Source organism: Sciurus carolinensis, chromosome 8 (assembly GCF_902686445.1).
Source record: "Sciurus carolinensis chromosome 8, mSciCar1.2, whole genome shotgun sequence".
Lineage (NCBI taxonomy): Eukaryota > Metazoa > Chordata > Mammalia > Rodentia > Sciuridae > Sciurus > Sciurus carolinensis.
In genome coordinates, this window is record NC_062220.1 from 122,564,472 (window position 1) to 122,579,629 (window position 15,158).

Consider the following 15,158-nt stretch of genomic DNA (forward strand, 5'->3'; position numbering starts at 1 on the left):
ACTGCCCAGGCATCCATGTTTCCCCATTTGATTACTACCTCTCCTCAGAGCATGCTCCCCATATGCTGGCTAAGTGCTTTAGGGACATCGGTACCTCTTGCACCTTAAACCTCTGCCTCTCACTTCCTAAAGGCTCCCGGGGGTTAAAGTCCAACCTTCCTTATTAGGCAAAAGTACACAATGCCCCACCTTCTTAACCCCTATGTATTCCAGCTTCAACTTCTGGAGGTCCCAGGATAGCCACCCCAGAAGCTTGCAGAAACTCACGGTGGGGGAGCACAGGTTAGAAGTCCTAGGCAGGCATCAAGTGGCAAATGTCAGTCTCTGGACTGGCCTCCAGGAAACATCAGCAGTTGGGGGGAGGAGGGGCAAGAGGACCAACACAGAAAGACTGAAAAAAAAAAAAATGGCTTGCACAGGTCATAAAGCAGGACTCTGTCTGAGCTGTATTAGATGTTCCCCAAGCTCCCTGAACAGAGGAAACTCTGGGTTATTGAGAGGGTGCAGCCTATGACTCTCTTGAGGCCTGAAGACACCAGTTTGAAGCTAAACCATGACATGACCCCCTCAACTCCATGGATAGTAGGTGCATGAGCCCAACTGACCATCAGTCACCTGAGGGCTGGGCACCCATATTTCAATCCATGGGCAAATACTGCCCATGTTTCAGCCCATGGTGCAAATGACACCTGTGGGTCTGCCTAGAAGCTGACCCCATTCTTTTTTACATAGCAGCTCCAGTTGGGGTGAGGCCAGTGCCTCAGTAGCCTGGTGGGCAGTGCCAAGAGCAGTGGGGGAGAATAGAAGGCAGGAAGGTAGAGATGGTACTGCTCTATCAAAGCTGGAAGCCAAGTGCTAGGAGAGGGTGATGGCTGAGGCCACCAGGAAATTGCCATACACAGACCTACATCACTGTATAACCAGAAAACCAAGCAGGCTAGGCCAGGCTGGGAGGCTAAAGACATGGACCCAGAGTCCCAGGTGACCATAAGGGATACATTTATAAGGCTCCATCACTTCCTTAGAAAAACCTACATGAGCTCAGCTCAGAAGGCAGTTATAGGAGTCACAGAAAACAACAGAGGGGTCACCCTAGCCATAGCTTCCTCCTCTGGGGCACCCTTGCCTCTATTCCTGAAGTCTTAAGACAGCACAGTTGGCCCAAGGAGGTCCCAGGGCTCACTCAAGAAGCAGGACAGAAGGGCAGCCTGGCCGGAATGTGCCAGGTGTTCTTTAATGACAGTTCAGATGATGGTTAAATAGAAAACTTTCAGTAAGGTTCCGGGGGAAGAGGGCATGTGTCCCATGCTGGCCTGGCTGAGGCACAGCATCTTTCGTCTGTGATTCCTGTGATGATCAAATGCCTCTGGCCTGGGCCTGAGCCTCCAGGTGGAATTCTCTGCTGGGTGGAGAGCTGTCCTGCAGGTTCCACTCAACGTCCATGGGCCCAGCCCAGGCCTGACTCTAAAAGAAGTCTGAGGCTTTGCGCCGGGCAGGGAGCTGTAGTAAGTTGTCTGTGATGGAGGCTGGGTCCTGTGTGAGGGGTGTGCGTGTGGCAGAACCCGGGGCTGGCGTGCTCGTGGGGGTCTGTGGCCCACCAGCTGGAGTCTTGAGGTGGGTTGAGCGTGCTGGGGATGGTGTGTAGCTGGCCCGCAGGGCTCGGTCTGTATACTTGCTGGCTGTCCTGCTCACAAGGCGTTGCAGGGCTGGGGACATAGCTGGGCTCAGGCCTTTGGGAGTGAGGCTGGGATGGAGGGATGGAAAAGAAAAGCAGGGTTAGGTGGGCTGGGTGCTGTCATCAGTAGAGCCTCCCTCAGTCCCTCAGGAAGAGCCTTGTCAGAGGCATGATCATTCAAGAAAGACAACACTGGATGGCCTAGTACATAGCAATCAGACTGAACTTGAGTTCTACTGATGGTGCTGCCTTTGGCTGTGAGGCTGGGTAGACTGCAGTCCTCTGAAAGTTGGAGTTCCCACCTCTGTCCAAGAGGAATATGACACTGTCACCACAGGACTGACAGGAATTCAAAGTAGGACAAATTGCCTAAAGGTGACTCTTAGGGACAGGCCGAGGAGGATGTGGAATACAGGAGAGGGGTCCTGTAGCCTGGCCCACATGCAACCATAGCAGAGAAGCAGCTACAGTGCCCACTGCAGAACCCCTGGACCATACATCCACATGGCTGGGTGTGGTCAGAGCAGGGACAAGGCAGACACCAGTTCATACCCACCCACTACTCCTACCCAAGGACCTAGCTGCCCCTCACCTGGCTAGGTTCTCTGTCACTCTCCGCAAGGCTTCCTGCTTCTTAGCCCGATTCTTGGCAGCCGCCTCATTGGCCATCTTCAGGCCCAGCCGCTCCCTACGGCCAGGCTCCAAGATCTACAAGGCAGCAGGTGTGTGGGTGGCCTATGTGAGACTTTTCACCAAGCCAGGCAGTCCCTCACCTGGAAGAACAGCTGCTGTGGATGCCAATCTTTTCTCCCTGGCTGCCATAACCCCAGCAACTCAACATTGCTACCCTGCCCCATAGCCTGTCAAAAGCCCTTACACAGCCTGCCAGACCTGTGTATTCCCAGGGTCCTCCTCCTTGCCTATACTCAACAGGTTGTCAAGGTCAGGACTGCCGAGGTATGAACTTCTGACGAGCCTTTAGGGAAAAAAGTGTCCTGTTTTCATTTTTTTCCCTCTGAATATTAGTGTGACCATCTTTTTGTCTTTATCAAACTTCTGTATTTCTTTCAAGAACTCTCCATATGTGAATGTGGCCCCTTTTTCTGTTTATCTTCTTTTTCATTGTCTGTTGTTGTTACTTATAGAGCTTTATCTATCAATTAATTAAGCTACACCATACAAATTTATTTAATTATTTGCTTTTGCTGTCTTTTGACATTTTCTGCTATACTAAGGTTCATCATTTCCATATACAGTATCCCCTCTTATCCTCGGGTAATATGTTCCAAGACCACCAAAAGACTCCTGAGGGCTGGGGTTGTGGGTCAGTGGTAGAGTGCTTGCCTAACACATGTGAAGCACTGGGTTCAATCCTCAGTACCACATAAAAATAAATAAAATAAAGGTCCACTGACAACTAAAAAATATTTAAAACAAAAAGACTCCTGAAAACTGAATTATACACTGCTTTTTCAGATATACACTTATGATAAAGATTAATTTACAAATTAGGGTTTGGGGCTGGCATGGTGAAACAGGCTTGTAATCCCTTCAGGGAGGCTGAAGTAGGAGAATCCCAAGTTCATGGTCAGCCTCAGCAATTTAGCAAGGCCTAAGCAACTTAGTGTGACTCTGTCTCAAAATGAAAAATTAAAAAGGGCTGGGGAGGGGCTGGGGCTATAGCTCAGTGGCAGAGCACTTGCCTACCATGTGTCCATGTGTGAGGCACTAGGTTCGATTCTTAGCACCAATAAAAATAAACAAATAAAATAAAGGCATTCTGTCCATCTACAACTACAAAAAAAAAAGGGGGGGGGGCTGCAGATATAGCTCAATGGTAAAGTGTCCCTAGATTCCATCTCCAGTACCAAAACAAACAAACAAATTAGGGGTTGGGGGACAGATCAGTGGTACAGCACATGCTTAGCATGCTTGAGACCTTGGGTTGAATCCCTAGCAACACACACACACACACAAATTAGGCATAGTAAGAGAATAACAAATAACAAAATAAAATAGTATACTACATAAAATGACTTAAAACTTATGAACTGTTGCTGGGTGAAGTAGCATATACCTATAATTCCAGTGACTCAGGAGGCTGAGGAAGATGATCACAATTTGAGGCCAGCCTCAGCAACTTTGTGAAGCCCTGTCTCAAAATAAAAAATAAAAAGGGCATGGGATGTAGCTCATTGGTAAAAAGGCCTGGATTCAATCCCCAGCACCAAAACAAAACAAAACTTATGAAAGTTTATTTCTCCAATTTCCCATTTAATGCTTTCAAACTGAAGTTGAACCACAGGAAATCTTGGAAAGTAAAACCATGGATAACAGGTAGCTATTACTTAGTGAATTTTTTTCCTTAACTGTTTTTTTTTTTGTTGTTGTTCTTTGTTTGTTTGTTTTGTGGTGCTGGGGATTGAAAGCAGGGTCTTGTGCATTCGAGGCATGCATTCTACAACTGAGCTATATCCCAGCCTCCTTTACTTTTACGTTTAGAAAAATTCTTACCTTAAGATAAAACTAAATATTCACCACTATTTTTATTCTAGTTGTTTAATGGTTATCGTTTTTACATTTAACCTTTTGCCTTTCTGGAAGTTATTTTGCTATATGTGTTAAGGACCCAGTTCACTTTATTTCCAAATACTTTGCTATTCAGCACAATTTGAATTGCCATCTTTATAACACCTTCAGTTCGTACTTAAACTGCGGATGGTTTCAGTGCTTCCTTCCTTTGCTATTGGCTACCTGCTCTTGGTCCCAGGACATGCTCCCTACCCCCACACTTCACCTGGAGATTGAATCCAGGGATGCTCTACAACTGAGCTACATCCTCAGCCCTTTTACTGTTTTTTATTTTGAGACAGGGTCTTGCTAAGTTGCTGAGGCTGGTTTCCAACTTGAGTTCCTCCTACTTCAACCTCCTGAGTCACTGGGATTATAGGCATGTGCAATCACGCACAGCTATCCTTAGTACTTTTTATTTTGAGACAGGGTCTCTCTAATTTACTTAGGGCCTTGCTAAATACCTGAGGCTGGCCACGAACTTGTGATCCTCCTGCCTCAGACTCCTGAGTTGCTGGGCAGGGGCACACTTTTAACATGTCAAGAGCCTTAGGGTATGCTTTAATGTTTGACAGCATAGATTCCTCTTGGTTATTCCTCTTCCAGGGTTGTCTTGGTTATTTTGTGTGTGTGTGTGTGTGTGTGTGTGTGTGTGGTGCTGGGGAATTGAGGCAAGCACTCCACCAACTGAGCCTTATGCCCATTCCTTGTCTTGGTTATTCTTGCATCCCAGATAAATTCTGAAACCAAGGCACCAAAACTGCCCATCTTTGTTTGTCGACCTGCAGTATGTCTAAGGACTATTCTGGGGAAAGATGAGCAGTGCCACGCTGGGGGTGGGGGGATCCTCTTGACCTGGGTCTGGGAAAGCATGGTGCCTTTGGGCCAGTCATGCAGCAGATGTTCTCCTCAACATTACTCCTAGTTGTTTTAAGTTTCTATTGCTACATAAGTGATCTATCTCTCGCCCTCTATCTCCCCCCACAACCCCAAATCTCCATTGCATTTCAAACTGATCACTGCCAATTTTGGAAGGGACTGGCTTGAGATGACCTCCAACCCAGCTACCAAACCAGACCTATGTATTAATTCCAGACTCTAGACTCTATGCCTGATTTTTTGATGATGATGTAATTCACATCCTCAGCGTCTGCAACAACATAAACCTTTGCCTTCTGTGACCTCTCAACATCCCAGAGTTACAACAGGTAGGGGCTAGCACTCTGACAGTAATGTGTGCAGGCTCCCAATTTTCAGGGACATCTCCTTTCCCTTTCTAAACTACGCTAATCATTCAAATTCCCTAACAAATTCTTTGCAGACATCTTGCCTTCCCCATGGCTTTAATAGTCACATCTCCTTGACCACTCATCCATGCCCACCAATTTCTACAGGTCATTGACCCCAGCTTATCACCCTGATAGGCACTCAGGAGTCATGTGATACTACCCTACCTTGCTGCATCTAACCAGGCCCACTGGGAGCCTCCCTGGCCTGCCCTAGGTCTCACATACTTCACTTTATCCACTTCTACAATGCTAGACTAGAACTGTAACATCTAAAATGTTCCTAATTGTATTCTGTAAACGGAAGTCTTGCTCTGCCAGCACATAGCCCTTCTGAGGACATCCACCATGGTTCCTTGGCCCTTGGACTTGCAGGGCAGTTGGAGCTCCTGTTTTGACTCTGAATTCATCCCACCTTATCTGTGAACAGCCCCTGGCCTTTGGGCCCTAGAGACCTTGGTGTCTTGGTCCCTGCTCCCCAAAAGCCCATGACAGACCCACCCATCCCATCTTCAGCACCCTGGCATTCAGAAGCACCAGTGCTCATTCCCATCAGTTGGGCCTGCCTTGACCAGCTGGGAGTCCAATCCTCTGTGCTTGGTCATGAGCAGCAAGGACTCAGATTCCTTGGATGTCTACACCAAGTCCCACCCATGCTTCCCTTTCCCACAACCCACCTTGAAGGCTGGCCCTGGTGTCCTGTCCACGTAGGGGGTCTCTGACCCTTCAACTCTCAGGGGTGTGTTCTCGACCTCTCCCCAGGTCATCAATGGGGATTCATTCACACCTGCAGATGGAGAACCCAAAGCTACTCAGGCCAGGGGACCAGGTCGGGGTGCCACCCAGGCCCTCCCCATCTACCATAGCCAATTTACTCCATTTGCATCCTACATAACAACAAGGCTAGACCATGCTTTCCAGGGACTCTGGAACCATATTATCTCCAGCCTCTGAGAAGGAAATGCCAAGGTCACTGTGGGCCCAAGGCAGAACAGACTAGAAGCTGGGTCAGCTGGACCACCATCCTAGAACAGGGCACTCTGAGGGAAGTAACATTCAGGATTTCCAGGGTTCCCAAACCTCCTAAAATGCAGTGCAAACCTATGGTGCTTCCATACACCCTGATCTATATTACAGCAACCAGTACCTGAGAGTTTAGACCCCCCTATGCACCAAAGGACTGGCCCAAGTTTCACCTGCCTCCAGGGTGAAAAAGATGTGGGGCAGGATGCCCAGAGACTCTCCATCCTACAGTGCTCTCTGGATTTTAATATATAAGCAGTACCCCACCTGCTGACATTACTGAGAAGACTAGAACAGCAAACTATACCCCGGGATATCTAAGGTTGGGTCTGCCTGAGAGTCCAGCCCACCCACAGCCCTGACCAGCCTTGGCACCTGGCCCATTTCTCACCAGGGGCAGGAGAAGGAGTAGCAACAAATCCAAACCCGCCCACTCGTGGGGATTCCTGGGGGATGAGCTCCTTGCCGTCGGGGCCCACCTTGCCCTGTTTGTGCTGGAATGAGCAGAAAAAACAGTGTCATGGAGGCTCTCTCCCCAGCTGGCTGATGGGCAGATGGACAGGAACGTGCTAGAAATATTTGCTTTCCTCAGGGCAAAGCTGGGGCCTTGGGGTGGGCAGCCCCCCTTGGGGAAAGAGGAAAGAACTCACCCACCCTGCCAAAAGATATTGAGGGTCTGTCAGAGTAGGCATCCAAGCAAGGAAGATGTTCCCCTTCCTCCCATCTAGGGCAAAACTGATAACCCTCTGCCTCTTGGTGCAATGCTGCCAACAGGGCCTAGGCTGTCTCTCCCCTGAGGCACTTCTAAGTCTCCCATCTCTTGCCTCCGACCCTCTGACCCCATGACCACCACAGTCCATCAAAGAGCACCCACTCATCTTATTCCCAGGCTCGGAATCTCTCTGTTCTCTATCACTCCAAGCCATATCCCACCACAGCCCACTGTCTGGGGTCAGGTTCCCTTGCTGACTCCTCTGGCCCGCCCATCCCTGTCTACCCACAACCCTGTCTGATACCTGAGCATGGGTGTGGACAGACTTGTCTGGTTCCTAACAGCCTCTTTTCTGGCCCGCCACCATCAAGGGATGTGGCATAGATCTAGGCCCACAGAATGTGTCAGATCAAGACAGTATCCAGTGGAAGCTCACGTGGGTTGAGAAAAGACACAGGGTCCTGCCACATAAGACCCCAATATTTCTACCTATTGAGCTCCACCAAGTCTACAGATAGTTGTAACTTAAAAGGGGCAGCCTAGATGAGAGAAGCCATGCCTGCCCGCACCAGCTAGCCACATATGATCTACTGCTCTCACTAGCTCACCTGGGCATTGAGGGCTGCAGCCTGCTGGAGCTGGGACCTGCTCAGAGCCTGGCTAAAGGGGTCCCGGAGAAAACGTGTGTTCTTATGCACCACCTGCCGGGGCTTCTTAAACAGCTGCTCATCATCAGGGACACCTGGTAGATGAAGTAGAGATGATGGCAGGTATCAGGGAGATGGGAAGGCCCCACCTCAGCACCATAAGCCCTGAGGGGTGAGAGCACCCTTTTTCTCTCAGCCAATTTACTCCCAATGAAACAGAAGCATTGGATGTAGCTCACACTCCATGACTGCAGAGCCTGAATGAAGTTGGGGTGGATTTCAGTGCCCCACTGACTTATATAAGTTACCCACACCAAGACAGACCAGGGCCCCTTCAAAGGCCTATAATGTGAGGGAGTATGTACACAAACCTTAAAGGCTGATCTAAAAGCAGAGCCAAAAGCACATGACTCCACCTATCACCTATCCACCTGGCCCCACCACTCACCCTCTGGGTAGTACATAAGGGAGTTCTTGGCTTTGTACTTCCAGGTCTCCACACCAGTCTGGCTGTTCTCAATGGCTTGGTGCTCTGCTGATGGGAGTTCAAGATTATCTTTCTGCCTCTGTAATCACATGGGGAAAAAAAAGGGTCAGAGGGACCCCCAGTCATAGTGCCCATGGCCTTGGGACTCCCTGCTCTGACAGAGGGCCCTCATGTCCCCAAACTCCAGGTCTACCTTCTCATACTCCTCCTCAGCCTGGTAAAGCCAAGCATGGCGTGCCCGACTCTTCTCCTTGGCCACCTCCATGATCTCCTGGAAGGAGGCATTGTCCTCACTTGTATAGCGGCTCAGGAAGACATCCAGGCTGGGCAGTGGCTCCTTCTCCTCCTCTTCTCCAGCCTCTCCTGCTCAAGGGTGGCAGGTGGGGTGAACACACACAGCATAAACATCACTTTACAGCCGTGGGAGACCAACATACCCAAACCTGAAAATCATGACACCTTATAAGCAGAGTTAGAATCCTTACCTCTGTTGGAAGACTCCCCGTGGGGGTAGTATCAACCCACCCCAACTGTTCAGGAAGCCCTCAGACAGAGCCCTGCAGATGCCTGGACAGCTCTGCTCATCTGATGGATGCCAAAAGTGTGCAATACAATCTGACAGATTGGGTGGAGGAGGTACAGACTCAGGCATTAAAACAAAATTCATAATCACAAAAATTTCGCTGTTGGCTGACTTTTCCTCTGCTAAAACCATGCTAATCCCACAGGATCTATCTCCAAAGCCCTCAGGACTTCCCTTCACTCCCTGGAATTTCCTTATCCTAATCATTCCTTGCCTCTTGGTATTTACCCTACAGGTGAGTAGTTATCTTGTCATTATCTAAGAATCTGGACCAGCCAACTAGCCCCTATGGCAGGAATCCCATGTGACCTAGTGTTCCAAATGGAGCTCACAGGTACTGGGCCACAACCTCAACCATATTACTGCCACCCTTGTCACAATGAAAAGTGGCATACCCACTGAGGTGGCACCCTGGTGCTGGAAGGCAGTTTTTTGGTTTTGTTTTGTTTTGTTTTAGACAAAAATCTCACTGTTACCCAGGTTAGGGTCAAATTCACAATCCTCTTACCTCAGCCTCTGAACAACTGGGACTATTAAGAATATCCCATCACATTCAGCTTGTAGGACAGCCTTTTCTTCTACAGCAGTAACAACCTTTACTACCAGGTACAGGCTAGACTATGCTCAAAGCACAGTGACTACAGTTTTAAGACCTGGGGTCAAAAAGATAATGTCACGTAAGCTCCATTCCCCCAATGACCATCTCTGAGACCTACACAAGTTACTGCCTTTTGGAGCCTCAGTTTCCTCATCTGTAAACAAGAATAACAAAAGTCCCTATACCACTTAGGTAATGAAAAGGTCTCCTACATTTACTGACATATAAGGTATATTTGCATAAAAAGAAAATAATCTTCATCCTTGTGACTCATGCCACCCTTCAACAAAGAATCAAGCTTCAGAAACAAGGGCTATGTTAATGGCAGAGGGAGCTGGGCTATGAAGCAGCAAACATGTTTTTGTGAACACACTGGATATCTGTGCCAATACAGTATACTGTAGATTAAAGCCTGGTAGAACAAAGTATGCTGCCCACCTATATGTGCACTAATATTCTACCACCAATGAAAAGATAGTGACTAAGAAGTCCTACAGTACACGATACGCTTATATTCAAAAGGATTTCAGAATGCTCTTTACTAAAAAAAATTCCTTCATAAAGTCAGGATGTATCCCATATAACAATGTCTCACATCCTAGTAAATATGTTGAAAACAACTCATTCATCTGTTCTACATATATCTATTGAAGACCCACAACATATCACATGCTGTTCTGCATGCAGAGCATACAAATGGAAGCAAGACAAAGTCCTGCTCTCATGGAAGTGATGTTACTTAGGATGAGAGACAATAAACAGGTGTTTTAAAATGTTATGACCTGGCCAGGGTTGTAGCTCAGTGGCAGAGCACTTGCGTAGCATGTGCAAGGCATCTGGTTCTATTCCCAGCAACATATATAAATAAACAAAATAAAGGTTCATTGACAGAACACAAAGCCAAGTTGGAAGGCGCACAACACCAGGGGTGTTTACACTGAGAGATCAGGAAAGTTTTCCCTGAAGAAATAACATCTGAATAGAGACCTGAAGCAAGTGAAGGAGTAAGCAGTGCAAGTTATCTGGGGGAAATGACCAATGTGAAAGAAACAAAGGCAAAGGCCCTGATCTATCTTCTAAGTATCTGGACCAGCCAACTAGCCCCTATCATGACACAATGATGAAGAGCCTTCCAACGCCCATGAAGTCTGCAAGGCAAGGGACTGGCCCACAGTGAGCAGGCCAGTGAGAGAGATGGTGAAATTCTCAATCCACAGAGGTGGACCACAGAGAGGCTTAAAGGGCCGTTCCACATTTGGGAGTTGAAACAAATCATCTGCCTCCTAGACCAGTGCTCTTTGACCCCTATTCAGGAGCAGAGACCCCTCAGGGACAAGAGGTATTCAGGAGTGGAGACCCCTCAGGGACAAGAGGTGACCTGCAGTCCCTGGACCACTCTCTCAGGGTCTTACAGGATAAGATTCCAGGAAATTACGACTGTGACCAAAAGAGGAAGTGTTCATTTACCTTCCTCCAAACCTCGGCCCCGAGACCTGGGCTTGTTGCCCACCATTCCAGTGCCTGTGTGCACCTCAGGAGTCTCAAATGTGGCTGGAGTCACATCTGGGGGAAGAGAGAGACATAGGGGTTAGAGCAAGCCCATACCAAAGCTCAGTATATTTCACCCTCTCAGCCACCCACAGGGTCCCCTTACAAGGTGGTGGAGGCTCTCGGGACATCTTGCCCAGGGCAGAGCCAAACTTGATTGCAATCTGGCGCATCCGTTCCAAATCTCCATTTTCCTCAGCCTCCAGGTACTCTTTCTGTGCCTGCAGCTTCTCCACATCAGGAAAGAAATCCCTTTGGATGACTGTCTGAAGGCCCTTTCAGAAGAAATAAGAACAAAAGCCAGAGCTGCCATCTGGGTGCACCACCTCACAGTACAAGCTAAAGCCCTTGCTGCACCTCCTTCAGCTTCTCCCTGCTCCAGTGATTGCAGTTTCCTTAAGGGAGCTTGGGGGCACTTTATAATGAGGTTGAACATCCCATGTGGCCTTGCTGCAATATCCAACATAACTAAACATTCTCTCAATGCCCATGAAACCCTTCTCTCTCCCTCTCTTTTTTTCTTCCTTTCTTTCTTTCTTTCTTTTTTTTTTTTTTTTTTAGTTGTAGATGAACACCAGACCTTCATTTATTTATTCTTATGTGGTGCTGAGGATGGAACCCAGTGCCTCACACATGCTAGGCAAACGCTCTACCACTGAACTACAACCCCAGCCCTCCTCATTCCTTTACTGACTACACCTTCACAACAACCAGACCACCTTCACTCCATCCGTGAGTTTCTATTTCCAATCTAAACCTTTCTCAACTGACTTCAGCCAGTCACCACCACTGACTAAAATCCCCATATCTGCACCTCCAGCTAGACCTAGCTCTGGAAGCAGCAAATCTGTGTACCCAGCTGCCCATTAATGCTGCCAGTCAGTATATCCCAGAAGAGTCCCAAATTTAACCAGTCTAAAACTAAACCCTACACTTGTCCCGTCTCCTTCGTTGTTTTAAGTAGAACAATCTCCATCAAGGGGCTGAGGCCCACTCACTCATGTTGTTGCCACAACTGCAACCTAAATCAAATCCTCTTTGCAACCATCCTTCAAGACTGTCAAACTTTTACACTTTAATAGAAAACCTGATCTCCGTGACCCTCACCACGTATAATAGAGCCGCCCCTACTTTCCCCTGAAAACACTGCTAGTGCCTCCTCATTTAGGAACATCTCCCTCCGGACCAGTTACTTGGCTATTCCACTTCCACTAGCGGACAGGAGAGCCAAAACCGGAGCGAAAGAACCCAAGGGAAGCGCAAAACGAAAGGGACCCGGAAGTCGCAGGCATTTGCACTGAGGTAGTACCTCTATATACTCTTCCTCGTCCAGGACCCGCTGCTTGCTCCTCACAGCCTGGGTCTCCCCAGCTGATCGCTTCCTCTGGGGCCCAGACGCGGCCGGGAGCAACAAGGTCCGGGGAGATAGGCCAGGTGTCTCCATCACTATCCCAGCACCACTCGCGCGGCGGAGGCGCGTCATAGGGTATAAGGCGGCGGGGGCACCATTTTTGCCAGGCGCCTCCAACAGTCAGCCAATGGGGAAGCAGCGCTTTTCTAGCGTCCGTCAGCGCTCCGTAGTGACGTCATGACTAGCACTGACTCATAGGAGTTGTAGTCTTTCTCCCGCCCCACGTCGGTCATGCTTGACTGATCTGTGAACACGAGGGGGCGCTGTGGTTGGGGGGGCTGTTTGACTTGTTCACGCTAATGAGAGAAATTTTCAGCTTGGAGAAAATCAAAAGGCTTTGGATTTCTCACCAATAATCACTGTGTGTGTTTCAATAGTGCTAACAAAAACACATTCATCAGAAAATTTGATTATATACAAGTTCCAAACTTTATGCAAAAAAAAAACCCTAAGGACAATTCTTTCTTGATAGTTATCTAACAAAAGATTAATGAAGACAAAGAACAAGACAGTTGTTCAATAAAGAAATGTCTGGTTAGAGATGAGTATGTCCCTAAATGCCAGAGTGGTCTTCCCATAAGAGAGCCAATTCTCACTGAAATGGAACAGAAAATTACGTAAGCATTTTTCAGGAATTCCTTCCCAAAGGGAAGTTGTGAATGATGTCAAATGAACAAGTTCTGCCCCCAGAATAATTTAGTTGAATTTTGCTTTTACAATAAGTGATATCCCTTCATTCATAGGGATTCACTGAGGACTCCATGGTGAAGTTCCTTCTTGTAGAGCTGTCAGTCCAATGGGGAAGAGAGAAACTAGTTAGGTCATTCCACAAACAAGTCTAAAATTGCAGCTGTGGCAATACAAGAAAAGTTTTTATTTTGGGAATCTTGACCTAGTGAGGCAAGTCAGGGACAATTTCTCCAGGCAAAAAGTTATTGCAGAAACAGGAAGAGCATGTACAAAGGCCCAGTGGTGGGTGGGAGGGAGCAAGGCAAGTTCCAGAACAGACCTTTGGATACACACAGAGTGCAGTGAGGTGTAAGTTGACACTGGAGTGGCAGAGTCAGCCTGAACAGAGCTTCATGAGTTCTGATGAGTTTTGTTTTTATTCTGAATTAAAGAGAAGCCAAAGTAGGCATAGATGGACAAAGTTGGAGACTGCTGGAGGTGAGAAGTAACAGCAATTTACATCAGGTTGGTGAAGTTGTAACTGAAGAGAAGGTAGATTCTGGGGTGTATCTATATATTTATGTGGAGGTAAAACTGACTTGTTGGACTGGGTATGGTGGGTGAGGGACAAGAACAGTAGGGCAATTACTACCTCTCTGTCTCATGTAGCTGGTTTGCTCACTGTAGAAAATGTGACCTTGAGGAGTCTGGGTTTCCTGGTGGAGTAGTTAGGGGGACAATTTGATATAAATGTCTAGCTCAGGGAAGAGGCCTGGGTTGGTGATGTGAATGTGGCAGAGATGAGAATTGGAACCTTAGGGTGGAAAAGGAAATCAATATAAGAAAGGGGGAACACTTAGGATTAAATCTCAGGATGCTTATGTTAGGGGCCAACTTGAAGGGGTTCAACTTGCTAAGGAGCAACTAGATAGGAGGGAGACAGCTCAAGAAAGCAGCAGCATATGTAAGGTGGGGTTCAGGCAAGCTCTGATTGTGATTTCCCTACACAATGACAAATGGTCATTAAGCCAAGAAGGCCATTTACATCACCCAGTAAGATGGTGGTGCCCCAGCCTGCAGGCGAGCTGACCAGGACACAGTTTTGTTCACTTTGCAATCTTCAAGGGCAAGACCAGGATTCAGGCAGAAGAGTTTTATGACAGCCTAGTGTGTGGTGAAAATGCCTGTCCTGGAGGTACCCAGTAGTGCAGGGGAAACTCAAGCTGGGCAACATGGTACCTGCTTGGTGTTATCTGAACCAGTCATCCTTAGAAAGCCCCCAGGAGCTTCAGCCCTAGCTTCTGTTGTCTGGCTTTTATGGACGGACAGTGTCTCTTGCAGATGCGACTCCCCACAATCTCCAGGACCCATAAGGAGACAGAACAAAGTGCTCAAGCCACATGAGGTGTTAGGTGCCTCTGGCACACTGCATGAGTCCACTTGGGAAAATGGAAGACTTGTTTCCACACTATCCTTCATCCTGGGGCCAGAATGGTAGAGGAGAGGGCAAACATTTCCCAAGGTCATGTGTGCGGTGTCACCTGATCCCACCTTGTCTTGCCCTGCCCGAGATGGCAGAGGTTGACCACCATAAGGAAGGTAGACTCCACTGCATGGAAATCCCCAGACGAAGGAAGCCAAGGACCCTTGTTCATGAAGAAAATTAGCAACACCTAGAGGACAGAGCAGGCCCCTAGAGAGTCTAGCCACTTTCCATGAGCCAGTCTGCTCTGTTGTGGGCACCTAGAACAGAGGTTGAGGACCCACTGGGCTGAGATCCCAAAGACACCCCAGTTGCACACTCCCTAGGAAGAAGGAAGTAGAGACAGATCCCTCCTGAATGTGGCAATGGAGCCAGGACAGATTTGAGACTCTAGACTGTTCTGTGGTATCTGTAGTTCTTGTTTATTTCTTGGTATCACCATAAGGCTCAAGGATTAAGGAGCAG

General features: G+C 48.0%; 1 protein-coding gene across 1 annotated transcript; it reads right to left on the reverse strand.

The window, feature by feature from the left end:
* Positions 1-1,211: 1,211 nt before the first annotated feature.
* Positions 1,212-12,600, reverse strand: Ess2 (ess-2 splicing factor homolog). The gene is made up of 10 exons (XM_047562638.1): positions 12,440-12,600; positions 11,237-11,405; positions 11,050-11,145; positions 8,595-8,764; positions 8,363-8,480; positions 7,876-8,009; positions 6,947-7,049; positions 6,210-6,319; positions 2,268-2,383; positions 1,212-1,744 (listed from the first exon to the last, which is right to left on the reverse strand). Exons 1-10 carry the CDS (start codon positions 12,572-12,574, stop codon positions 1,465-1,467), a joined length of 1,431 nt encoding a protein of 476 aa, XP_047418594.1. The 5' UTR covers positions 12,575-12,600; the 3' UTR covers positions 1,212-1,464.
* Positions 12,601-15,158: the final 2,558 nt, after the last annotated feature.

Coding starts and splice junctions, on each gene's coding strand:
- Ess2 (XM_047562638.1), bottom strand. CDS start 12,574: ATGGAGACACCTGGCCTATCTCCCCGGACCTTGTTGCTCCCGGCCGCG. Junction 8,765..11,049: donor GGGCCGAGGTTTGGAGGAAG/GTAAATGAACAC, acceptor ACCCTTGAGCAG/GAGAGGCTGGAGAAGAGGAG. Junction 7,050..7,875: donor CTGCAGCCCTCAATGCCCAG/GTGAGCTAGTGA, acceptor TGCTCATTCCAG/CACAAACAGGGCAAGGTGGG.